The 25,979-nt window shown below is 38.9% G+C and overlaps 2 protein-coding genes and 1 long non-coding RNA gene across 3 annotated transcripts in view; 2 read left to right on the forward strand and 1 right to left on the reverse strand.

Annotated features, from left to right (window-relative positions):
- Window positions 1–21,068, forward strand: LOC138051413 (delta-1-pyrroline-5-carboxylate dehydrogenase, mitochondrial-like). The gene is made up of 21 exons (XM_068897606.1): window positions 1–142; window positions 2,652–2,835; window positions 4,257–4,304; window positions 4,729–4,802; window positions 5,303–5,384; window positions 6,565–6,645; window positions 7,006–7,077; window positions 7,847–8,012; window positions 8,449–8,545; window positions 9,374–9,424; window positions 9,551–9,573; window positions 11,094–11,141; window positions 11,587–11,687; window positions 12,535–12,582; window positions 15,769–15,813; window positions 16,426–16,511; window positions 17,614–17,680; window positions 17,765–17,833; window positions 19,292–19,344; window positions 19,441–19,559; window positions 20,446–21,068. Exons 1-21 carry the CDS (start codon window positions 102–104, stop codon window positions 20,556–20,558), a joined length of 1,668 nt encoding a protein of 555 aa, XP_068753707.1. The 5' UTR covers window positions 1–101; the 3' UTR covers window positions 20,559–21,068.
- The window catches only part of LOC138051401 (tetratricopeptide repeat protein 28-like), a 695,954-nt gene that overhangs the window by 463,985 nt on the left and 205,990 nt on the right, over window positions 1–25,979 (forward strand). Inside the window, exon 6 of the mRNA XM_068897590.1 lies at window positions 22,678–22,685. Within this exon, the coding sequence (XP_068753691.1) occupies window positions 22,678–22,685 (8 nt within the window). The remainder of the gene's footprint in view (window positions 1–22,677; window positions 22,686–25,979) is intronic.
- LOC138051432 (uncharacterized) lies at window positions 22,511–25,976 on the reverse strand. Its single transcript, XR_011132802.1, has 4 exons — window positions 25,962–25,976; window positions 25,385–25,544; window positions 23,977–24,162; window positions 22,511–23,100 (listed from the first exon to the last, which is right to left on the reverse strand). It is a non-coding gene; the product is annotated as an uncharacterized lncRNA (long non-coding RNA).

The raw sequence follows: 25,979 nt of genomic DNA on the forward strand, positions 1-25,979 counted from the left end.
TCAGAACTTGACTAAGAAAGCATACCAACGTGTGGTGCTGAAACATGAAATAGATTGTGAATATTTTTCTCTCGATCTTTTTCGCAACAAAGAACTTCAAAATGTTCTTAGTCCGTTCAGCTTTCTGGAGTCCAGCTCTGAGGTACGTACGTTTTTATCGTTTGTTACGAAAAATTCCTTTTTATGAGTGCCAGTATGATCACAGACGAATACGTGTAGTCCACCTTTTTTTTCTAACGCAAACAGGGACGTTAAAATTGTCTTTACACGATCGTCTTACGTAATACGATGAACTATCCATTTAACTGGCCTTATAACTAAATGCCAGTTTACCTCTCAGAATGAATGGATTCTTATCAATTTGACGGGCGTGAGCATCAAATTTTGTGGAACCCGGCATACGTGTGATCGCTGTGAAGAATTTTCGCTGAAAGCTTTAGATATTTCTCAAGTATCCTCAGCTGTACATGAAAACTACTGTAAAGTTACATGATAAAAGAAATCTTCTCTGCCGGAAATTTGGCTTCCGATACGTATCACGCCTCTCGCATTTTATCACGAGATCTGCGGTGTTGTGATAACGAAACATCCCTTGCGCATTCAGCACAAAAAGCAGAAATTTCAAAATCAGTTAGGTTGGATACCAACTTCGACGAAGTTCAGAGTTTTTCTTTTAATGTCGTTACTTTGTTTTCATTTCCACAATTATCTGTTTGCTTTACGAAGCAGATATATTCATATGCAAATTTGTCGTTGCGTATTCTCAAGTTTAGCTTTAAATCTGCAAACATCGGATGTCAGACACCACTGAAAATGCAAAATCCTGGGTTGGTTAATTGTGCAGGATTAGGTTGCGATTTAACAAAATTGACGAAACAAAGTATCCAAATCTATTAAACTCTTGCCCTAAATTAGCTCTTTTGCCCTGATACTTTTAATTATTAATTAAATACATAATCTGCACTGCCCAGTAGACTACACCCAAACATTACATTACATCTTTTATAAGTGGCAGTGTGGCTTTAGTCGTAAGGGCATTTGCCTTGAGATCTGGATATCCCAGATTCAAGACCTGTTTTGACCACAATTTGATCCTGGTAGTCTTTGGTTCAACTTCTCGCGGCTGCATTTGTAAATAATTATAGCCAATTGGTTTGTCCCACGGCCAGTTTGGGTTTTTATTAGTTGTTTTGTTTCGTTGAATTCATATTAATCATTTTGCCCTGAAAGCCCCTATGTTCAAAGAGGTTTATAATTAAGTATGTAAATATATGTGTTAATATAAAATCTTTTAAAACTGGGGCAATTGTAGTGATCAAAAGTATCAAAACAAATTAAGAAATTATACAGATGAATGTGCTAAAATGTGTTTTTGCTAAAAATGCAAGGTCTAATGTGTGCTATAACCTACACTGTCAGAATCTTGAGCTCAAACCGTTTTGGATGATTTATTTTTCTTATTCGTTTTACTTGTAAAATAGAGGTAACTGCTTGGAGCACTTTGACATTCAGGTTCTGCTTATAAATCAACTCAGCAAAAGACCATATGGTTCTCATCAAATACAGCAATGCATTACAAGGACCACGATAAGATTCTTTATTTAATTAATCAAATGCAGTCTGCATATGTGGATGATCATATCTTTGTTTCTACAGAATACAGGCCAACTTTGTTGCAAGCTTGTTATTTACGTCATGCTATGCTCTTATCATTTCAGCCACGTTTTATGATCAATTCTTGTCGCTTTGCGCACATGCTACATGTTTTTTGTAGGCTTTCTTTAGTACAAGTCACCTTTCACGTTTCTTCCACCCTTACAGGCATTTTTTAATAAAGCTTGACTTCATGCAGTGTTGGTGCACACCCGTCACTCTGCACTGCATGTAGCAGGTTGGGTGGGGCCCCCTAAATTCCCCTCTATTGACACCACATATTATATGCTCACATTAGAACTTGCCACTTACCAGGCTCTAACAAGGTAAATTTCGACAAGCGACATGGCCTAAAGGGTAGCGACAACACATAAAGTGAAACCGTGACAAATGACACCCTTTCTTTAACTTTCCTTTAACTTCCGACAGCAATGTGAAATGTCGACAAAGCACAAACAAAAGACCTTTTAAAACTCAGACAAGCGATGCGGGGAGCCCCCTTTCAGGGTCTCAATTACAGTCGCATGTCGCAGGGTGTGTTGCTCCCACCCTACTCTATTGCCCATTATTGCTCAGGATGTGTCACTGCCACCCTCATTTGCTGCATTGCAAGGTGCGTTGCTGCCACCCCTTTGTTGTTCAGGGTGTGTCACTACCATCCTCATTAGTTACACCATGGGGTTTTGTTGCTGCCACCCCCATGTCAGTCTCTGACACACACACACACCCTTCCTTGCTCTAGGATGCACCTGATAACTGTAGTCCTATTGTCTCACTACTACAAAATGCTTTAGATAAAACAACGAAGACGTTGATTACCATTAAATGAGATGTAAATGAAAAATTAAAACAAAAATGCTGTCAGGAAGTGAAAAACCTTAATTTGTTATAACTCAACCAAGTTCCACTGTGTTTATGATTCATTGATATCATCTTTGTTCTTAATCTTGTTACCACTCCCATTATCATACTATCAATGTTTGTGAATATTAATATAGAATCCTTGGAACAAGAACCATTTCTTTGCCTCCCAATGAACCACCGACAAACCTTGAAAAAAACAGTGTCGACCTGCAGACGTTAAAAACAGAAATAGAAAGGGTGGAGAATGAAACTGTGGAAATTCCCTGCATCATTGGTGGAAAAGAAATTTATACTGGAAATACAGAATATCAATTAGCGGTGAGACACATTTCTAATATAAATATACTATTGGCTATTTTTCTTGCAAGTACAGCCAGGGACACAGCTTAAAAAGGTCCAACCAGAAGCACACACACACGGTGCCCCTAGTAGACACTTCAACGCCCATGCAAGACCTTAAAGGCACTCTGTGTTCATTGCTGAATTTGTTTCTAATGATCATTATTTTATTGGAAACTAGGATGCTTGGTTCATATAGGGGGCACTTCTCTGGCTAGTAGTCAGAATATGGAAGCAGGCACGATTCATCCTATAGTCTGTCCTATAGTCAGCACTAAGTGGTTAACATATGGAAGAAGTGTTCTGTATTTGTGCCAGCAAGTGCTTCAATATTATATTTCTCCAGTCTTCATCAAAAGAGTTGGGACAATTGCCAATTTTGTAAAGTTTAAAACATCACACCTGTCCTTTTCAAACCCTCTTCCCCCCAATGCTCCCCCTCCCCCACGCCATCCCCCTGAGAATGCTTGGTTTTTTAATGTGGAATAGGTGGCCCTGTTAAGTCAAATTGGGGGAGTGGGAGTTGTTTATAAAGAGTCAAAGATCTCATAAACCCTTGAAATAGTGCAAACATCACAAAAGCTGTTCTATCGTGAGCATGTTGTCCCAACGACTTTGAGAAAGACCAAATGAAAGGAAAGGAAAGGAACTTTATATATTGTCTGATCTTCTAGCGCCATAGAGCACTAATCGGGCACACTGTAAATTGAAATTAACAAGTTAACGCAAATCAAATCCAATTTTGGTTTTTGAAGAGAGGGGAAAACCGGAGTACCTGGAGAAAAACCTCTCAGTGCAGAGTAGAGAACCAACAAACTCAACCCACATATGACGCCAAGTCTGGGAATCGAACCCCGGGCCACATTGGTGGGAGGCGAGTGCTCTAACCACTGCGCCATCCCTGCACCAATGTAGGGAAAGTAGACTGCTAGCTAGCAGTCCCTTCTAAATCAGTCAAACTGCCCCTTTTAGTCACGCAGGCAAGCTTATGAGCTGTGGGGAGAATTGGATTAGAGCATGGCTTGCATGACTAAAGCAGGCATTTCGACTGACTTTATATAATTAATATCTATAAGGGACTACTAGCAGTCTTCAGGAAAAGATGCTTTCAATACTGTAGGAAAATCCCAGACTCTGAGTGCTATTTGTCAACAATTTGATCAAGCAATGAACAGCCTCTTCAAACATTGATGAGTATTAGAACACAGCTTGCAACAAACTTGAGGAAGACAACCAAAACTATATCATTCTGTATCCATATCTGCAAGATGCAAACAAGATGAACAGTTGTTGTGTCTAGCGGCTGAACCTTTCTTGGGCTACAGCATGGTCTTTGTTCCTCTTTGTTGTTAAGCAGTGGGGTGGTACATGTATTCACTGCTTCTATATCAATTTTGCAGCCTTACAACCACTCACTAAGGATTGCCAAGTACCATATGGCTACCGAGGTATGTTGTCGTGTTTATGGGTCAAATACTCATACTGTCCTGTAGTTGGAAATCTAATCAAAGCAAGCCCTCTTTGCATCATCAACTTTACTACCGTCATCTTGTTTTTCTCTGCAGTTTCATTTTCAGGCAGAACTAGATATTTATTAGCAACAACTGGATGTGAAGTACAAACTTTGCCTAGCTACATTGTAGCTAGTCATGACATAATCCAGCATTTTATTTTATATTTTAGGTACAATTTGTACGTCTATAGATGCGTAATAATTTTTTGACCAGCTTAGATTTAGAATACAACCATTTTTCCAAGGTTCTAGACCTTTAACCACAACGGTAGTACTCTTTAAAACCACAACACAGATCAGGCGTGTTCCTTTTTATAACTAGAAAATATGTTAAAAGTCATTTTTTTTGTTAATGCCAGGAAGTTGTCATTAAGGGCATTGAAAGTGCAATGGCTGCAAGGAAGGAATGGGAAAGAACCTCTCATGAACACAGGTGAGACTAATGGTTGACCAATCTGTACATGTAGTTATGTAACTCATTAATAATCCATGATGAGAAAACAAAAGAAATGTTTTATTAATCAATGTCTGTATTTCTGATACGGCTTTCTCTTAAGTTAGTCCATAAATGTTTTCAATTTTCACGGTTAAAATGTCTTGAATCACCAAAAATACCTAGTGTACAATTTAACACTTAAAATGCTGACATTTCATAAGCACAATACAATATTCGCACCCGTATTGTATCAGATATAAAATGTCTCGCCTTCAGCTCGACATAATTTTGTATATCCGATACAATCGTCGGTCGGTATTGTATTTAGTACTTAAAGTCTCACCATGCCACCTGATGTCTTAAAATCTGATCTTTTTTATATCCTAAAATACAGGCAATATGTGGTAGCAAAAGTAAAGTTTCCTAATCTGAGAATAACAGAGCTGCTGATTTGCAATAACTTAAAGGCTTTGCTTTTCATCAATTTTATCCTCCAGGGCTGCCATTTTCCAGAAAGTAGCCGATTTAATCACTGGAAAATACAGAATTCAATCATTAGCAGCAACCATGGTGGGACAGGTTAGGTTTATGTTTGTCTCATTTTCTGCCTTAATGTTAGTTTTGCATTAATCTTCAGTCCTAATTGATTTGTGGTGATTATAGCATACATACTTTAGTTGTTTTCATTTGCATTTTTGACAATTTTTAAGGAGAGGAGGATTGGGTTGGCATATCTCTGATAGCTAGCTTGCACTCATCGTTTATCGTCATGTGTGTGTGTGATGTTTAACTCCCAGTCTCGTTGCAATATGTCAGATACTATATGTCCAGAAAAGCTGCTACCAGTAATCACCCAACAAGTGGACTAATGCAAATCCTCCATTTTGATTGGCTACACTACTAGAGGACTATTAATAATAGTCCTCGAGTAGCGAAAAGCGTGACGCTTTCTTTCGTTGTATTCTCAAATAAAGTATTTCTTTAACTTGTGTTTGCTAACTTTATTACCGGTATTGCCTTTTCTGTCCGACTAGTTGAGTGATACTAAAACAATTAGACCCTTCGCCCTCAGGGGCCACGAGTCAATAGCTCATTCGGCTCGCCTCGTGGGCTACTGACCTGTAGTCCTTGCAGAGCTATGGATCTAATTTAGTTAGTTGCATACCAATTTCATTTAAGATCACAAAGTGCTTGCTTTTCTTCCCAACTTTAACACCACTCATGTCTGGGAATACCTGTAGCAGTGCTGGAAATAACAGTTGGTCATCGGACATTGTCCGACCAAATTTTGAAAAGGTGCGGCCAATTTCATATTATGATCAGACATGATGACCGAACATCTCACCAGCACATCTTGAGTTATCTTCTTCAAGGTCTGGTCAGTCAATAAATTATGTCTGATCCAATTTGTCAAATGTCCGACCAAAGTGAAGATTTGAAAGGACATATGTCCTGTGAATATAAAAGAAAAATTATTTCCAGCACTGTGTGGACAATTAACATCTCAAAGTGGACATCCTTAAACTCTGCTTGCCAATAACAGCTAAACAGCTGCATTTACACTAACCTAACAATAATAACAATAAATTGGGCATACCTTTAATTGAGGCCCTCCCAGTAGGGTCCTGGTCCCTGGTTCCCTTTAAAAATTTTCTTGTGTTCCCTTATTCCCAAAATTACTTCCAAACTTGCAAATCTCTTGTTCTGGTCATACAGTCTTGAGACACTTGAAGTGATTTTTTCTATGAATTATTTCTAGGCCAAGACTGCATATGAGGCTGATATCGACTGTGTGCAAGAGATAGCAGACTTTTACAGATTTGGAGTTCACTATGCCAAGGTACATGAGAAAATTGTTTTTCCACATATGCCCTCATCAGTGGTGATTTTTCTGGACTGTGAAGTCTTCATCAAAACTTGGATTGCCATGTTGAAATGGTTCAATCAGAGCACTGTCTCTTTCTGTGGAGCTTCATTTTACCATAAGCTTGAAGGTATGAAAAGTGGCATGGTCGTCGATAATAATATTAGGGGCATTTCCATGGCAATTGTGCTGCAGGACAGCATTCACTTCTGATACAATGTACATTTGTCATCCCAAGACAACCTTACTTTCCATCATTAATGATCGGCAAATATCATTTTGTCTTTTGTTGTGAATGCCGGATAATTTAGGAGTTCAATCTAATTTGAATTGAAGGAACTACATGGAGGTCCAGAACTTCACCAGCCTCGTGGTGTAATAAACAGACTTGTGTATAGAGGATTGGAGGTAAGATCATCAATAAAAATGAGAGAACAGTGAGCTACATGTATGATGTAATTAGATATCACCTATGGTCATGAAAACATCAGGGATCAACAAAGGTAGGTGTTGTTTCCAAAGAATGTAAGTTGGAGAAATTTGTGTGTTTAAATTCCGACTCTCATTGTTACATTTCTAGGTGCCTCATTGGTTCACCCAATCTCGTTAACCCAGTCACTCCTCAGGCATTCCCCTGGAGCACCCCAGTTTACGAGTAAAATCATCTGGTTTAAGACAGAGTGAGATCTGTCTAGTCTCACTCCCAGAAGGCAATGAGTTAACCAGTCAGTATAGGGAAAATATTGTTGATGTCACCCATTGTCATTAATGTGCCAACTACAGCCTCATTGGTTGTTGAAAAACGAAATGTTTTTTGTTCCTGTGGTTGGTACATTGAATGACAAAAGCAATGTTTGTAAGCAGATATCTTCCCTATGTATGTTTTATGCAAGATGGAAAATTAAAGCTCAGTGCAAATTTGACATATCTGGGTACTTTTTGTCGAGTACTCACTTTTTTCAACAACAGGTGGTAAAAAAGCAGAATTTAGGAATGAAACTACATATAATTTGAACCTTTCCCTTCTAGGACAGGACATAAGCCATAGAACTTTTAATTACCCAATGACATCCAATGCTGTTTCGTGGAATTATTATTATAGTAAATTCTAAAACGTGTCATAACCGACATGACAGTAAATTAAATCTTTTCTTAAACTTACTGTACTTTTCATCAGGGTTTCATCGCTGCCATTTCTCCGTTCAATTTCACTGCTATCGGTGGAAACTTGGCAGGGACTCCAGCTATTGTTGGCAATGTCATGCTCTGGAAACCTTCATCTACTGCAATCCTTTCTTGCTACCTGGTGCAAAAGATATTTCATGAAGCTGGTCTTCCAGATGGTAATAAAAACGCTGTTCTAGGAAATTGTTGTCAGTTTGGGTGAAAGTGGTGGATATTTACCTCCCTGCTTTGTGGTTCGGTAAATATCCACTACTTTTTATCTCGACTTTTGTGAATAATTACTAACTATATTTACGATAGTTTAATATTGTTAAGAGTCAACAATAATATTATTGTTAAATATTTAACAATTTTGCTGATGGTGGTAGCCTAAGGGTAAGCACTGATTTTAAAATAAAGGCTTTAAGCTTTCAGCTATTGTAAGGTTGCACATATCTATTGCTATAAGCTTAAAACACTAGCTGATTTAAAAATTAAAATTGTAGCATTCGATCGACAGTTTTTGTACTCACAAAATACCTAAGTTAAAATATGTGGTATATACCAGAGCACTGTCATTGAGATTTTCTTCAAGTGGGTTCTTTCTTTGTGTAGGTGTGGTAAATTTTCTTCCTTCATCTGGGAAGACCTTCGGTGATAGTATAACAAAGTCGCCTCATCTAGCAGGAATCAACTTTACTGGCAGTGTCGAGTAAGTTATTTCATTTCAATTACATTCAAGTGTTCCATTGTTTGCCATCTTTTTTCTAGTTTTCCTCAGATTTTTCCCAGTCCTATGGAGCAATGGACAAATAAAGCACTGTTCTTTCACAGTTTCAGTTGTTACTGGAATACTTCTTGAAAAATACCAGCCCTGCAAGTTCCTAAAATTTTGTTTCAGTTTTAACGAACGAAATTTTATATGAAATGAATCATATATTAAGCTGCGGATATCTACTCAAGTGAAGCTATGGTCTTCACAGTTTGGAATGCAATTTTAGCAATTGCGTTGAGAAGCCTGCAAACTTGAGGACTTTAATGGAGTTTGAACCTGTGACCTTGCGATGCCGGTGCAACACTCTAATCAACAGAGCTATGAAGCCATTGATGTTAGGGGCTGGTCGTTTGTTAGTTCCTATGTTCCCTTGATGAATGAATCAATCAATATATCAATATATGATTCGTTTCATGTATCATTTCATTCATCATTTCATTCATTAATTCATTCATCCCAGGAGCATAATATTATGAACCCCCAAATGACCAGCTCCTAACGTCAGTGCCTCCATAGTTCAGTTGGTTACAGCGTCACACCTGCATCACGACGTCAGGGGTTCAAACCCCATTGAAGTCCAGAATTTTTCAGGTTTCTCTATGCAATTGCTATTAAAATTGCGTGTAGAAGTGCGAAGATCATAGCTTCACTTGTTTCAGTTTTGATCTACAAGTCTCACTTTCAGGAATGAGAGAGTCAACATAGCTGTCATTGACGAGTTAAAAAAATCATTGGTGACTTCTTTTCCTTAATTTTTTTTGGCAGGACTTTCAGATATATTTGGAAGAAAGTTGCAGAGAACCTTGATGTTTACCGGTAAATGACACTGAAATCTCTTTGTAATTGTTACAAGGCTTTTAAATTCAGCTCTTGTCACTTCAAACTTGTTTAACTTCTAATTAATATTTCTTTTTTTTTTTTTATCTAATGTATATTCTATAGAACCTATCCAAGACTTGTTGGAGGTTTGTAAAATGTATTACTTTTGTCGTTATAATAATTGTTGTTAAAAATTCAATCTCAGATATTGCATTTCTAGCTTTCTGATTGGCTCACTTGTTTTCGGTTATCAGCTTTTAGTAAAATTTCAACCTCAGCTAATGCATTTCTCGTGCTCTGTTTGGTTAACTCAATCTCGGTTATCAGCTCATATACCTTAGTTTGACTTAACACGGTAAATGATTGCGCTAAGCGTTGCTAAACTAAAACTTTCTCTCGGATTAAAACAAAAAAAAACGTTTTTGTGGAAAGTTTGGATCAATTCAAACGCTTAGAAGTACGCGAAAAAGTAAGAAATGTTTTTGTGATGAGCCTGCATGTCTGACCACCAGGTATTACACAACATCATGTTCTTTTCGGTTTCGCTCTGATTTTGTCGCTTTTTTCACTCGTATTTCGTACTTCCAATTTTTTGGAGTTTAAGGAATAGCCCTTTTCACGGTTAGTTTTTCTGATTTGCATTACAATGTAATCTAACGTGGGTGCGAGGCAATTTCGGGATAAAACTACAAAATAGCCCGAAATTGCCTCACATGCTTGCTAGATTACATTGTAATGCAAATGAGAAAAACTAACCGTGAAAAGGGCTATTTAATAAAACAATTATTCCATTCGCGCTTGTTGGATATGGAATGGTTATAGCCAACGAGGCGCGTATTTACCACCTCATATCCAACGCACGCTCATGGAATAATTGTTAGTTAGTATTTACTAAAACAGTGGATAGCGTTGACGGTGTGCTCTGATTGGCTTCTCAATCTTCGGATATGATTATCCTTTGCTATTCACCTCCGAGCAACTTGCGCGAGATTTGGGCCGAAAATATTGTAATCGTTGCAGTAATAAATGAGTTAAAATCATCTTTTTGTGTTTATTATTTCACCGTTCGCAGCTAGTAGTACTTGCACAAATCTTATTGCTACATAACTTAACGTTTATGGAACAGCTTACCAGACAATATAAGAAGAGCGTCCTCTCTTAGAATTTTGAACAATGTCAATCTGACTACCGAAGCCAATTGTTGTTGTAATCTTTGCATCGAGTAGTTCATATAGTTAAGTTAAATCTTATAGTTTAGTTTTTAAATTCATAGTCTAGTTTTTAAATGACAATTTTATAGTCTAGTTTTGTACTTTTATTCAACAGATAACTTATTTTAATTTTACTTTTAATTTTTGTATACACGTTCACATTTAAACGAGTCTCTAGCTCACCTGGTGATGTGTCTAAATAAAGTACTACTACATAAAGTAGTACTACTACTAGGTAAATATCTACCGCTAGCCACCTCCACTTTGGTGTATTATAATAATAATATTATTATTATTATTATTATTATTATTAGTAGTAGTAGTAGTAGTAGTAGTAGTAGTAGTAGTAGTAGTAGTAGTAGTAGCAGTAGTAGTAGTATTATTATTATTGTTATTATTATTAATTTGTACGACTGGGGCTCGTTTTTCTTATATTTTGTCCCGTTTGTTTGCAGAATGTGGCGGTAAGAATTATCACTTTATCAACCCTTCTGCATATGTCGGTAAAGTTTCTCCTTTATATTTCTCTTTTGACACGCTTTGAAACTTGTGATTTAACATGTTAAAACATTAAATTTTGTAAAACTTTTCAGAGGCGCGCCGTCTCGTTGTTTTTTTTTATTTCATTTAACTTTTATGACGCGTCACATTTTGATTTCGCGAAACAACCTCCCTGAATTAGCGTTGCTACATTCAGATCGTCTGCCTTAGTTATTTTTATATTCATTTGAGTTTGGATTTTGTTTGCCAAATGTTTAGTTGTTTATCGTATGTTGTTGGGCTTTTTTCGAGGACTCGTTGAACTCGGGAAATTTTCGCACAGTGCTGTTAGCAGTTACGCAAATTAAAGATTAACAATGTCGGTTTCCTTTTGGTTTGTTCTTGGACGGAACTCACAACGTACATTTGCTGATTTTCTGTTTTTGTAATTTTTTTCTTTTTTATCAGACACAGCTGTTAACTGCACCATCAGGGCAACATTTGGTTACGCAGGGCAGAAATGTTCTGCCTGCTCGAGACTGTACGTCCCAGAGTCACTGTGGGGTCAGGTGAGAATTTTACTCATCGACATGCGCACGTTGAGATTGAAATCTGACCGACAGTGTCGTTTTTTTTTGTTTTTTGTTTTTTTTTTTGCAACATTTAGTTCCATTTACAGAAGCAGCTGGCAGACCACTAGAAAACGGAAACAGACACAGTAGAGCAAAACTATTTCCGCGAACATCGAGATATAGAAAGAAATGACAATGATTTTCTCGTCCAATTTGGTGTAAACAAGCACTTGCAGTATTTTTTCAGACTACAAAATTGCATTGGTCCAACGGGCTCGTGCGATTTTCTTGGTCTATGAAAAAAAATGTACTCGTTCTTTTTCATTCCAAGTTGCATTCGAAATCATGTAAATAGAGAATGCTAGCATCGACAACGAGTGCGAATAGAAGAAAAGTAGAGTCGTGCTCTACGTATTTAGCAATATGTAAGCGTAAGGTACGAGTTCCAGTCCATTCTATGCACAGTACTCTTTGGCAAAATATCGGCAGTTTAATCTGGTTTTCAGGCTTGAAAACCCCCCAAATTATTTCCCCAACACTGAAGGGTTGTTAGTATGATTATGACAGCTTTAAACTTAAAGAAACAGTTGTAATCACACTCGTCCTTACCGCTACGGCTTTTCGTTGTAAAGTCGTCGCAGACCAACTTGCCGGGACGAGTTCAGCACGCTGGGATGCGCAGTAATCAAAATCCCAGAACTTGTACTCGAAGTCATACTCGTTGTCGATACTAACATCTCTGTTACCTGCACCAATATGGACCTCCTAGCGTTTAAATATCTTACCTATCCTGTTTAGTTGTCTAATATATGGAAATGCCGCTCTTGTTCTGTTCTGATTAAAGGTTAAAGAAAGACTTGTTGAAGAACAGAAAAGGCTCAAGTTGGGAACGGTAACTAGACTCCATCCTAAGGAACACAAACGGAACTTTTAAGCAACGACAAGGGCGACAACAATATAAATATGACAAGGGTATGGTAGTTCCCCAAAAATGACACTGTTCGGAACGGCGCTTAATTTAGGGGAAGAAATAAAAATTTATCTTCAAGTAATGACGTCCTTCATAAAACCTCAAATTTGGCCATTTCACGCTGTCGTTTTGTAGACGGCGGCAAAGAAATGGACAAAAGTGGAAAACAACGCACGTGCAGGGCGTGCAAAGCTGTTGTTTTTGCCCACCAAATATGCAAATTTGTGACGTTCTCGTTGCCGTCGCCGTTGTCGTTGCTTAAGTTCCCTAATACTAAAACGACATAACACAGTTGGCTGCGTAACATACCCTGGTTAAGGGTATAGTGTGGCGCCAGAAATCCCCGAAAGTACATCGAAGGGTAAACCATAAAGTGGATTTAGGATTTTTACTGCTTGTGTCTTCCCCTTTCAGTGAGCTTGAACATTATTTTTCAATTGGTGCGAAGTGAATCTATGATATCTACGTGTTGCTCCCGTCTGGCCTTGTAGCTCAGTCGGTCGAGCAGCGGTGATCTAATCCGAAGGTAGGAATTTGTTGCTAATGGAATTGTTTGGCCGCGTCGGTGGGAGTGAAACAAGAAGATTTGGTGTCATCAAACGACTTGATAAAGATAAATGCCACCACCGGTATACCATGGGAAAGACTTGAAAACCGATGTTTCGCCGGAGCGTTAGCCTTTCATCAAAGGGAATTAAAAAGGAGTTTAAGCGAGGACAACGTGAACGAAAATGTCACTCCAAAATATAACTTGGTGTTATCGCAAGTATTCCGCGATTATTCGGTCTCGTTCATCTTGTAAAATTCGGGCGAACTATCCTGGTGATTTCACGTTCTTGTTTTGCGTGGAGTACGGCAAAGAAACGCACGCTTTTAACCAATCGTGCTGCACGTGCAGCACGCATTTTGGGGCGGTAAAGTAAGTAAGTAAGTAAGTAAGTAACGTTATTTCAACTCGGGTTGATGAGGCTGATTAGGCCCCTAGCAAATACATGCTAATATGCCGAGAAAAGTGAAATAAATAAATAAATAAAAATTGTATATGAATATATACATGATCAATTAATAACTAACATTCTATCTATATCAATAAATAAACAATCCTAACTCTTAAAATTATTACAATGAATCATAGAAATCTCTACATTATAGATGTAGTTCTCTCACAGCCTTCTTAAATTCCTTAAGAATCTATCCGGTAAAGAATTCCACACTTTGGCACCAATAAAAGTTGTAGATTTTAGGCCAAAGTTTGTAGTTTTCTTACGTGGAACAACTAGCTTGTTGGTACCTCTCAAGCACTTCACATTATTACGTACGACGAACAAGTCACTTATATATCCCGGTAACATACCGTTAACAGCTTTAAAAATTAATATAGTAATGTCCTGTAGGCGACGATTGGACAAAGTTAAGCTGTAGTCATCATCACCATGAAGGGGCACCCGTTTGAATATTCACCGATAATCACTTCGCCTTCGGCGAATAATTGTTAATTATTCCAGATCGCAGAACAGTAAGTAAAATAAAACATTACATACGAGTTGTAGAGGCACATCTTCGAAGAGATTGAAAGCGTGTTCTTTAGCCCGCTCAAAACGTCTAACTGATTTCCAACTTTCTGTGTAATCTTGCCAATGTGTTTGCTAAAATTGAGCGAGTTATCAATAGTTACGCCTAAAAGTTCTAAATGGTCTACGATAGGAACCTGTACATCACTAATGCTAAAGGAAAGATCGCCAGGATAGTTTTTTGGAAGAATAATACATTTACATTTCTCGGGTTGAGCGCAAGCTTATTATCGTCAAACCAACGACTCGCAACAGCGAGATCGCCATTGATTACAGACTTTACCACCTCAGGATCGCGATCACTAAAATAAATTTGTTTATCATCACAATAGTTGGACAAATTAGAACGATTAATAAAATAGAACAGATCATTAAGAAAAATATTAAAAAGAAGGGGCCCTAACACCGATCTCTGAGGTACACCCTTAGAAAAAACAACACTTGAACATCAGATGTTACATCTTCTATCCTGACACGCTGGGACCTATCTCTAAGGTAACTGTGTAAAAGGGGCAGGCTGACTGGAGCAACACCGTAGGCAGCAAGCTTAGCGAGGAGGAGGTCGTGCGATATCATATCAAAGGCTTTACTCAGGAGGAGCTCGTGCGGTACTTGTTTTGTGGCGGTAAAAAACGAGATGGAAAAATCGTGAAAGACTTGCGATATTGCAAAGTTATATTTTAAGGTGACTTTTTCCTCGATGTCGTCGTCGTCGTAGACTAGTAGGAAACTTAAGCAACGACAACGGCGACGGCAACCACACCCGGGTTGCTGGAAGCAAGGTTAGCGTTAGTCAGAGTTAAATACCATGGAAACCCATAGGTTATGATACCTCTTAACCACTGGTTTGCGCTAACCATGCTTCGAGCAATTGCAACCCGGGCCAGAACGTCACAACAGTCTTGCACGCCCGGCACATGCGTTTTTCACTTTTGTCCATTTCTTAGCCGTCGTCAACAAAACAACTGAGCCAAATTTGAAATTACATGAAGGAAGTCAGCACTTGACGATAAATTTTCATTTCTTTCCCTAAATTAAGCGCCGTTCCGACCAGTGTCTTTCTTGAGGAACTATTACACCCTTGTCACAGTGTTAAAAAGGTTGAAATAGCCACGAAGTGATTACAAGATTACAACAACGCGAATTTATATTGTGAGATGACGTTCGCATTGCCCTCTCCGTCCTCGTTGCTTAAGTTCTGTAGTCCCTTCTGACGAAGGGCCAACGGTCGAAATGTCATCTTCACGAATCTTTCTTACGGTGGAATAAATTAACGTTATCAACTCGTTTGATAAAAAACAAATTTTCGTAATTCGAAGGTAGCCTGTTCAATTCCCACACTAGTCAAAAGTTGTTGTCGCTCCATTTGTGGACTTGGTTCCTTAATTGAACTGATCTCTCACTGCATTTCCAAGGATTTCTAACACTACAAATTACCCTCTTTTTAACCAGTCAACGCTGCCGTTAATCTCTTGCAAGAAAATTGCCTTCCACGTTGAAAGTTTGATTGATTTTGTTTTTCTTTCTTCTTTTGCAGCCTAGTGACTATGATACATTTATTTCGGCAGTTATAGATGAGAAGGTACTTTATATTTGCAACCTTGAACGCTTCAATAGCTTGGAGCGAATGGTTCATTGTCGTTTTCACCCAGCAGTGCATTCGCTAACATCCAATGCCAAGTTGCTTGAAGGATTGTTGGCGGGCAAGCTCCGAGCCTGCATGGACGTTAGAGAAAGGACTCGTGGGCGAAACGACCGGCTACCGGAAGAAATTTTTTAAAATCGATTGAATTGAAAAATTAAGTCTTTTACTGAAACGGGCGTAAAAGAATGAAAAGATCTACTTACTTAGAGTGTTTTGGCTTTAAACACAAAGATTTCGTAGAATATTGGAAATCTAATCCCTTTAAATAAGGCACCCGTTCGAGCGTGGCAGACTGCAAAATTCAATTGGAAGACTCTGGTTCAATTTTTTTATTCTTTGCCCTCACGGGAAAAACATGAATTGAAATCAAACGAATTTCAGTGATTTTGAAAAAAATAAGGCGAAATTCAGCTTGCATGACGGGGTTTGCCGTTTTCCGGGAATGTTGCGTTAGCGTTTTATCCGAAATGCTTGAACTTTCCCCTTCGTCGTTCACCCTCATTGTGCAGCCGTGGAACTGGACCGTTATTTTCTGTATGTTTTTTTCAGGCGTTCAAGAGTATTAAGAGTTACATTAATTATGCCAAGGACAGCCCTGATCTAAGTATTTTAGCTGGAGGAAACTGTGACTCTAGGTAATTAAGACTGTTAAGTAATGGTCCGGCTAAAAAGCAGGCAGAAAAACAATAGCCCGCGGCAATAGCGTCGGTTAGTTAAAATGTGCCAACATTTTTAATCAAATTAAGTTCGGCTGTTCCCATTGGTGTAAGCAGCTAAAAGCGCGAAATTTGAATTTCAATGAAAAATGTAATCGACTTGCCGTCTAAAAAAAATAGATTCTGTTTCGTAGAACAAATCATTATGCCTTCAAAAACTATGTTTGTAAATATCGTCAAGATTCTATGCGCCATTTGATTGGCGCATAGAACAATGCCCAAATTTGGCCGAGAGACAGAGATCAAGGGCATGGGGAAGAAGAAATCCAAAAAAGGCTTTTTTTTCATTTTTTTCTCATCTTTTTTCGACATTTTCCGATATTAGCCAATCAGATGCCTCGATTGGAGTGAAATTAAAAATTAATATTTCGCAGCTTCTAAGTACTTTTGCCGCTGGGCTGCCTGCTTCTTAGCCGGACCATTACTTAATTGTTGAACCTCACTCGCGTTTATATCATTATGGAAACCTGGCCCCAGTTGTTCAAACAATGGATAGCGCTATCCGCTGGTTAAATCACTATCCACCGGATAACTCAATTGGCTTTGCTAGTGTTTATCCCCTGGATAGTGATTTATCCGGTGGATAGCGCTATACACCTTGGCCCGGTTCCTCGAAAGCCGATTAACGCTAACCCCAGATTAAAAATTAACCAAGAAGTTTATATCTCTACTCCCAAGTGCTGTTCAACGCTGATATTCGGCAAAACTTTACATTAGAAGAAGTCAATCTTGAAAAACAAAAATACGCAAAAGAAACTTTCACCAAAAATTTAAAACTTGAAGCAAAAGTTTACGGTAATCCTGGATTAAGTTAATCGGCCTTCGAACAACCGGGCCCTGTTGAACAACTGGCGCATGGTCTGTTACTTGATCGTCTTCTCTTTGATCACTTTGAATGTGAACGAAATATCTGTTGAATGGATTGAACACTCTGACTCTTAAAGATGGGGAATATGAATTCATTGTCGTTTGAAATTCTTGATGACATCCAGTGAATTGCCATTTCATGCATTTCTCGCAGTGTGGGATATTTCATCGAACCAACGATCATTGAAACAAAGAATCCTCACGACAAACTCATGAATGAGGTAATTTTCCTGTTCTTAAGCCGTTTTCTTGGTCCTCGCCTGTTTGAATTGAATGTAAGTGTGTTTACTTTCTCCCTTGTGCAGGAAATATTTGGACCGGTGCTGACTGTTTACGTTTACCATGACCTAAAATACAAGGAAGCGCTTGACTTGGTTAGTAAGTAACTATTAAAAACTATCAAGTGATAGCCTTCGCAGTTGTGAACGCAATTTTTTGCAATTGCATAGAGAAGCCTGAAAAATTCAGTGGCTTCATAGCTCAGTTGGTTAGAGCGTCGCACCGGTATCGCGAGGTCACGGGTTCAAATCGCGTTGAAGTCCTGAATTTTTTCAGGCTTCTCTACGCAATTGCAAAAATTGCGTTCACAACTGCGAAGATCATAGCTTGATTTGATTTCATATCCGCAGTTCGTAGATGAACCAATTCATATGTCATTTCATTGTTTATTGAAAACTATATTTTAGGCTCCATCCATATTTGTGAATCCGCAACTTTTTCTCTGCGGATTCAAAAAATTGTGTCAGTGATTTTTCTTTTTGTAAGCTTTAAAACATGTTAAAACATGTTAAAGCTAACAAAAAGGAAAATCACTGTGAAATTTGACGACTAAAATCCTATCCGTTCTTGAGATACAGAGGGAATGATGACACCCGAAAGTGACCCGTAAAGTTTCGGGACTTTCGAGAAACAAGCCCATGGGGCCTGTTTCTCGAAAGTCCTGTTGACAAAAGTCACAGAGGAATCCTGGATACCAGAATGAATCCCGATACGTGTGAACGGGCAAATTCGACTTGAATACGTCACGTGTGGACGTGACATTTTTTGAAAAAGTTCGGCTTTCCAAAACAAGCGGTTGCCAGTTTTGCAAATGGCTTTTCGGGACCGAAAAGCTATCGGAACCAGGCGTGCGTTTCTCAAAAGACCCGAAAACTTTTCGGGCCCGAAAAGCCATTTGTGAAACTGTCAACCGCTTGTTTTGGAAAGCCGATCTTTTAACATATTTTTAAGGTAACAAAAAGAAAAATGACTGTGAAGTTTGAGGAATTAAATCCTCTCCATTCTTCAGATACAAGGGGATTGTGACACCCGAAAATGGCCCGTAAAGTTTCGCGACTTTCGAGAAACGGGCCCCAGGGCCGAGTTGCGCGAAGCCTGGTTAGCGCTAGCCAGCGTTAAATTCCACAGAAACCTATAGGTTCTGATACCTCTTAACCAACGGTTACCGCGAACCAGCCTTCCAACAACTGGCCCCAGATGGCAAAGTGAGCATAAAATATTGAATCGAGCGTTCTCTCTATCTTTACTTCAAAACTTTTTGTACCAATATTGTTACATAATACCGACTCGGCCCTATTGTGCAACATTAACAAGACGGTGAAGGTGCTTTTTCGTTGCCTTACTCAATACACTACGGTAAATAAATAAAATTACGCTTGTTGCACAAATTTCGTCCCACAAGTCATTCTGTCAATCAAATTTCACTTTCAGACGCGCTATACCACCGCTTGCAACCGTAAAAAACGTTTCGCGTAAATAAAGTTGTGATTAGCTTATGGCGTGTAACTTTTGATCGCCGGAATTTTTTTTTTCTTCGTTGCCATTTTTTCCAGGTTGATAGGACGTCTCCTTTCGCTTTGACTGGAGCAATTTTCGCTAAAGACAGGTAATGATTTGTGAGAAAAATCCCAAGTGAAGATTGGTATGTAGCTTTTGGTTCAAAAGAGAGTTCTCCGGCTCACCTTGTCGAATTTTCTTGCAGACGTTTTATTCAAGAAGCTTCTGACATCCTTAGAGACGCTGCGGGTAACTTTTACATCAATGACAAATGTACCGGATCCATTGTGGGACAACAGCCCTTCGGAGGGGCGCGTCTTTCAGGTCTGTCCAAGTTTGAAATACCTTTATTCTCTGTTTTGGTTTGTTAAAATTTTATTTTTGCTATTGTGACAAAGTGGCTGTTTATCCGTCCGTCATCGACTTTCCCTCGCTTGGAAGATCAACGAAAAACCAATTACTTTGGTCCTTTGCACATTGATGGGTTGTTGAAATTCTCCGTCCTCATATCGGCGAAAACGAAGCAAATTACTTTCTGTCCACATTATCGACGGTTTTCACATTTTTCACCCATCAGCAATGATGAAACAATAGTGTTCAAAATTTTCCCACTTCCCCGTCATTGCTCTGGTTGCCACGCACATATCTTTTTTTTGTTGTTCTTTGGTTTCATCATGTATTATATATAATTTTTTTGTCGAATGTATCATAGCAGAGTGGTTTTCAATTGCGTGTCGAAAATTACTTTGGTTTTGCATTACTTCACTCAGTGATTGGTTCAAAGTTCTCGCGCCATTTTTTTCAACCAATCAGAAGTGAAACCAAAACCAATCGTGGCTCGCGCATGCACATTTTCCCGCGCCTTGTGTCGGCTACGTGTAATTACTTCGCGTTTTGATTGGTTTACTGGATTGTCTCCGTCCTTTTTGATTGGCCAAAGTAATTACTTTGCTTTTGGTTTTACGACACTCGTTTGAAAACCGCTCTATTAAGCAAGTTGTAATATATGTAAATAGTGCATAATAATAATAATAAAGAAGAAGCACTCGAGATGAACCACACCACAGCCATAAGGACGGAAATACTGACGCGAGGGTCAAAATCATATTTGCTTTTCTTTTTAATTTCTGGTTGGCTGAAAAAGTGGCGCAATATTTTGTAATTGTTATAATGCACGACTGAATTCATGGAAGATTTTTCTTCCTTTCAGGCACAAACGACAAAGCTGGCAGTTCGCATTACATCACGCGATGGGTTTCTCCACAGAGCATCAAGGAAACTGTTGTGCCTATTGAGGACTATAAATATCCTCATCACAGTTGAAACAACACCGTTGCAACGCTATGTTCCAAGATAAAAAGCAAACACCTTAGGTTCATATTATACCAATGACGTTGACAAATAGTTTGAAGGAATCAAAATACGCATCCCAGTTTTGGGGCTCCTGATTGTATTGGGGGGGGTGAGGCACTAACGAGCAAGCGCCGGAGACGCTAACTTGTAGGGGAAAGGGGGGGTGGGGGTTCTGGGGGAATTCTCCGCGAGAAAATTTTGAAATCTTGAAGCTCGGAAATGCTACTTTCAGCCTTCTCGACGAGATATCAAAAAGATAACCTTGGATCAACCGTAAAATGACAGATGTTTTTCTTCTTGTTTTTATTTTTTTCTTGAAATATGGAAGGGGGGCTAGAAGAAACGTACATTGGTCGTCATTTTACTATATGGTGTGTTGATACAGAAACTGTCAAATTTTATTGAAATATTGTACTTACTATATATAATCTATTCATCCATAGTTTTAATTAATATAATAAAGGGAATTTCTTGAAAGTACTATTCCATGTTCTTTGTTAAGACAAGCCCGTGAAAACGGACGCAACAACTCTCAAGAATGTAAGGCGCGCAGTGTATTACGGGAAGGATGCGACCCATAAGACTTTGTAAACTCCCAACTCCCAACAACACGCAAGAACATGGAACAGGACCGTTAAGACGCTCCGTATTCGAAAGTAAAGGTGGCTAACACTGACTGGTTTTGTTTTGTTTTTGACGGCCCAGCAACTTGCGTTAGTTTTCGTTAAGGTTGCGTGCCCATTCACCCGTCAAAATTTACAGCAATCATATCAATAGGCCTCTTTCGATATATTAAAAATTCAGCTTGAAAGAGAATTTGAGAGAAAAAAGACAAAGGAAACTGGATTAAATGTCGATATTTTTCACATTCATTCCAACGTGTTTCTATTGTTTGTTTTTTTTTTCTTGTCCTCTCTGCCTCGCTATCAAGGTGAATATTGATATTTCGAAAATAGCCTATCGCAATGTGGTTGTGAATGGGAAAGGCGGACACGAAAAAAAAAAAAGAAAAATGCAAGTACTCACGATCCTAATACGAGTGTATGCAAATGTTTCCTCCGTGTAGTCCGGTTTTCACCTCTCCTCAAAAACCAAAATTTGACTTGATTTGTGTTAATTTCAGTTTACAATTCAAGCTCCAGCGCTAGAACGACTAGACACAAAGTTCCTTTCCTTTCCATTCCTTTCATGCAAAGGAGATTGAAAAGGTGACGCCACGAGTATTAGCACTGACGAAGGGGAAACGATTCTCTAATCTGCTCAGTTTATACAACCCAAATGGTTTTGCTTTTCACACTGCACATGCGCAGCAATGCAAAACCTTGTTTTCTTTATTGAAAACGTCTCAATAGGCAACAAGAAAGTACGCCTTGCTTTTTTTAAGCAGCAACTTTGTCAAATTATGTCTTAACTGTCCTCCGAAGGCTCTTGTTTGTTTTTTTTTTTTCTCTTATGGTTAGTTTCACTGCTTTTTTCCTCCCCTCATATTTCTTTGAAACATTGTTGGGTGTTACATGTTGCGTCCGTTCGTCTGTGGGGAGTCTGGGAAGAGTCTGGAAGTCGGGAAAGACTGTGCCTTAGTGGTTATCAACCGTGCCTCCCACGTCTGCGACCCGCGGGTTCAACGCTGGCCTCGAGGTCGTATGTGGGCTGACTTTCAGTCGATCTCAATCTGACTCCTAGGGGTTTTCTCCGGGGTACTCCTCCCTCATGAAAATCGACTCTCAGTGAATAAGATCCGGGTGGATACCCTCGAAAGCGATAACCTCTGGTATCTCTCCCTTTCATTGTATGAAAATCAATAAAGTTTCCTTTCTTTTTTCTTTCTTTCTTTCTAACAGTAACAAATTAAAATGGCTGTGTTTTTCTTCAATTTTCTGCAAGCCTTTCAGAGTAGAAACTGGGAATTCGTGATTCCATTGGATCCGTTTCGTATATAGATCTATTGTGTTCAGGGTTAGGGTCAATGTTGTTTGTTTTGTTTAGTTAATTTTGTCCTTTTTTTTTGTGAGCCAATCCCGAGAGCCGTTGCATTAGCTGTTTTCCTGACACTGCTAGGGCCGCAGGCTGCCTGGACCTTGAGGAGGAGTGAATGTAGTCCCGTATTTGGAATCAGTGGACTTCCTGGCTTCTACCTTGACACATGTAGATCGGTTATGCAACTCGACAACTTTTTTTGTTTCATGTTAACATATATTTCATGTTTTTATTGGCTTTTTAGCCTTAACCCTGAACAAAACACACCATGTTACAATTTATTCCACAGTATAACCGATCGAACGTTTTGACAGTTTGTTGTCGAGGAAATTGAGAACCAAAAACAACAGATTGTACGTGATCGCACCAATAATTCAACATTAATTCATCACAAGCACTATTCTCGGTTTTGATGTCTCAGGGTTCCGCGGATGTATCATAATCAACAATAAAAAGTGTAACCAAAGGCACACATGCAGCTTCTGTAGTAAGAATTGCAGATGCGCAGACAAGAAGATCGGTGAAGCTGGCAAACCTGCAAGAAAAACAACACAATGTACTTGCCATTAGTAAACGATAGGAGCTCGTCAAAGGGAACTTCTAACTCCACTAATTCCTTGAGTCAACCCTTTCCCGAGTAAATTTATTTTTAAGAACAAGTTTTTCCCGCGAGAAGTATCATATCTCCTGTGACGCTGAGATAGCTTTGTTTTGATTAGCTTTTTCAACAGTGTGGGCGTACTGAATCTGCCCTTCGAGATTCTGTCTCAGAATGTAAGGTAAAACTTGTTCTTGTTCTGTCAATGATCTCACCAGCTTGAAAGTGGTCAGATGGGAATGTTCTTTCTAAAGTCTTAGTAAAAGTGAACTAAGCTTCGTCACAGACAACCCCTCGCCACTTATCAGTGGATGAAGGAATATTATTGCTATTGAAAGTGAGTTACAGAGCGAGTTTCAATCAAGTGTCGTAAAACCAAAACCAAAGTAATTACTTTGGCCAATCAAAAAGGACGGAGACAATCCAGTAAACCAATCTAAACTCGAAGTAATTACACGTAGCCGACACAAAGCGCGGGAAAATGTGCACGCGCGAGCCATGATTGGTTGAAAAAGTGGTGCGAGAACTTTGAACCAATCACTGAGTGAAGTAATGCAAAACCAAAGCAATTCGTTAATTACTTTCGACACTCAATTGAAAACCACTCTAAGAGTAAAAAAAGGCTCCATTTTGTTCTCTTGTGCAGAAGATCTATCCATGTCTATCCCATTGTCAAAATCTTATAGTCAACTTAATTTCCAGGTAGTAATAATTATAATGACCCTTTAGGAAAAAAAAACGCGCTTGGTGAGAAAGAGATTCGAATATCCATCCCTGCACAAACATATCCCGAACATTCTCGTCTTGACTTACCGTCCAAGCCCTCCCACAACATTTGGCTCCAGCTTTGAAGTCGCGCTTGAATCTGTCATTCGATTGGCAGTTGGAGAATCGCGATTTGCACGTGCGCAGTACTTTCGTCTTCCGGGATCTTTGTGCGATGCTTCGTTCACGACTGGACAGCACTACTAACAAGAAGATCACTAGAGCGAGTTTCATCTGCGAAAACAATGGAGAAAGAGCCATCATTTCCTCCCAGGTTCCCCAAGGTAATTATTAAGTTCTTTTCCGGGATTTTTCTATAAATTCAGTTCTCTGGTTGAAAGATGATTAAATGCGACTTTTTTGATTTTTTGGGACTTCATCACAGAGGTCATTCGGGTGTCTCGAGCAAGGTATAAGATTGGTGTCAATGCAAGTGAAAGGCTACCATTTTTGCCAGTTCACTTCGATTTGAAGCGAATTCGCAAAAAAATCCTTTTTACACTTTTTCAAGGTTTTAACTTGATTCGAGTGGGCTTTAAAAAGTACTCCCATTTGACAACTTTTACCCGAAGAAATCCTTTACCTAATTTCTTCTCGTCTGCGCTCGATTCCCTTTGATCTTCCTCTTCACTTGATTTTCTCCAGTGTTAGAGAAGTCTGAACTACATGACACAACCGGTGCATATAGTCTACCAGTCATTTCCACAACTGATTCACGCTGTTCAGTTGTGTATTTGGCGTTTCTTCATTGCCGACAGAAAAGGGAGCGTTACGTTCGAGGTAAGTTCCGAAGTGGATGATGTCACCGATCGGATATATAAATTTGTTTTCCTCAACGTGCATGCATTCATCAGTGACGATTTCGCGCAACTCAGTAGATCAAGCAAAGGACCGGTGCAACCTTAAAATCACCAGAGACTTAAACTAGAATTAGTAATACGCGATCAAAAAGGTATAGGAATGATCACCTAATTCTGAAATTTTGATTCATGTTTATGACGGGAACTTCAATTATATGAAGTTAATCAAATGCCGATCCATCACCCAACCAGGCATATGAAACTAACCAAGAATTAAGCCTTGCGTAAACCGTACTTTTAACGTATTATCGTGGAGCTTAAATTTATGGCAGTTTTCTTCCTTCCCCCGTGCATTTATCTTCAGAATTGCTGCGTGTAAAGAATCAAAACGTCTCCAAGAAACTGCACTGTAGACTAGCTGATATAAAAAATAAAGAGGCCGGTTTTTTTTAAAAAGTATGTTCACGAAGCCTTTTGCTTGCAAGCAGTTCAGTTTGTACTTGAGCGAAGTTTCATTAGAAATTCACAAGATGAAATTTAGAATTTGACGAAATGTCGCAAAGCTTTTCGGTAATGCATCGCTTTCAACTAAAAAGAACACCTAAGTCATGTCATCTGACAATCAACGTTTGAAGAAGATTTTGTAAATAACTTACCTTTCTTCAGTTATAGGCGCCTTCGAAAAAACTCCTCCAAAAGCAACTTCGCTGCAACGAGCTCGATGTGTTGGTGTGTTGAAATTCACAAGAGGCTTTTGTCGAGGAACTCCTGAGCTGGCCGGATGACTTTATGGAATCAAACGTGTTGCAAAGTCTCCTAACATGTTCAAAATTCAAATATTCCAGCTCATGTCTACAGTTTGACAATGCGGTATTCGATTGTTCTTCACAGAAGGTAAGTGAAACAATGGCTATAGTTTATCTTACCCCCAAATCAGTAATTCAATTAAATACTATTTACAGAAATGGGTTTAACAACTGGGTTGATATGGTAAATTGACTGCCGTAAAGAAATTTGAAAGCTGCCGTTTCCAGAGTTAGCCCTTCGAGTGTTAGTCCTTTCGTGAGAGCGAATGAGTGAGCCAAACGTCAGCTTTCATATTTCTCTACGGTGATCAATTTATCATATCAACCCAGCTGATAATCCTATTTCTATGTCCACTTTTCCTGCGACGCAACACTGCAGTTTTTTTTTTCATCTAAACCCCTTTAGCCATTATTAAATGCAATTTACTTCTGCAGAAAGATATCG

Source organism: Montipora capricornis, chromosome 6, assembly GCF_036669925.1.
Source record: "Montipora capricornis isolate CH-2021 chromosome 6, ASM3666992v2, whole genome shotgun sequence".
Classification (NCBI taxonomy): Eukaryota; Metazoa; Cnidaria; class Anthozoa; order Scleractinia; family Acroporidae; genus Montipora; species Montipora capricornis.

Coding starts and splice junctions, on each gene's coding strand:
- LOC138051413 (XM_068897606.1), top strand. CDS start 102: ATGTTCTTAGTCCGTTCAGCTTTCTGGAGTCCAGCTCTGAG. Junction 8,546..9,373: donor AACTTTACTGGCAGTGTCGA/GTAAGTTATTTC, acceptor TTTTTTTGGCAG/GACTTTCAGATATATTTGGA. Junction 9,574..11,093: donor CTATCCAAGACTTGTTGGAG/GTTTGTAAAATG, acceptor GTTTGTTTGCAG/AATGTGGCGGTAAGAATTAT.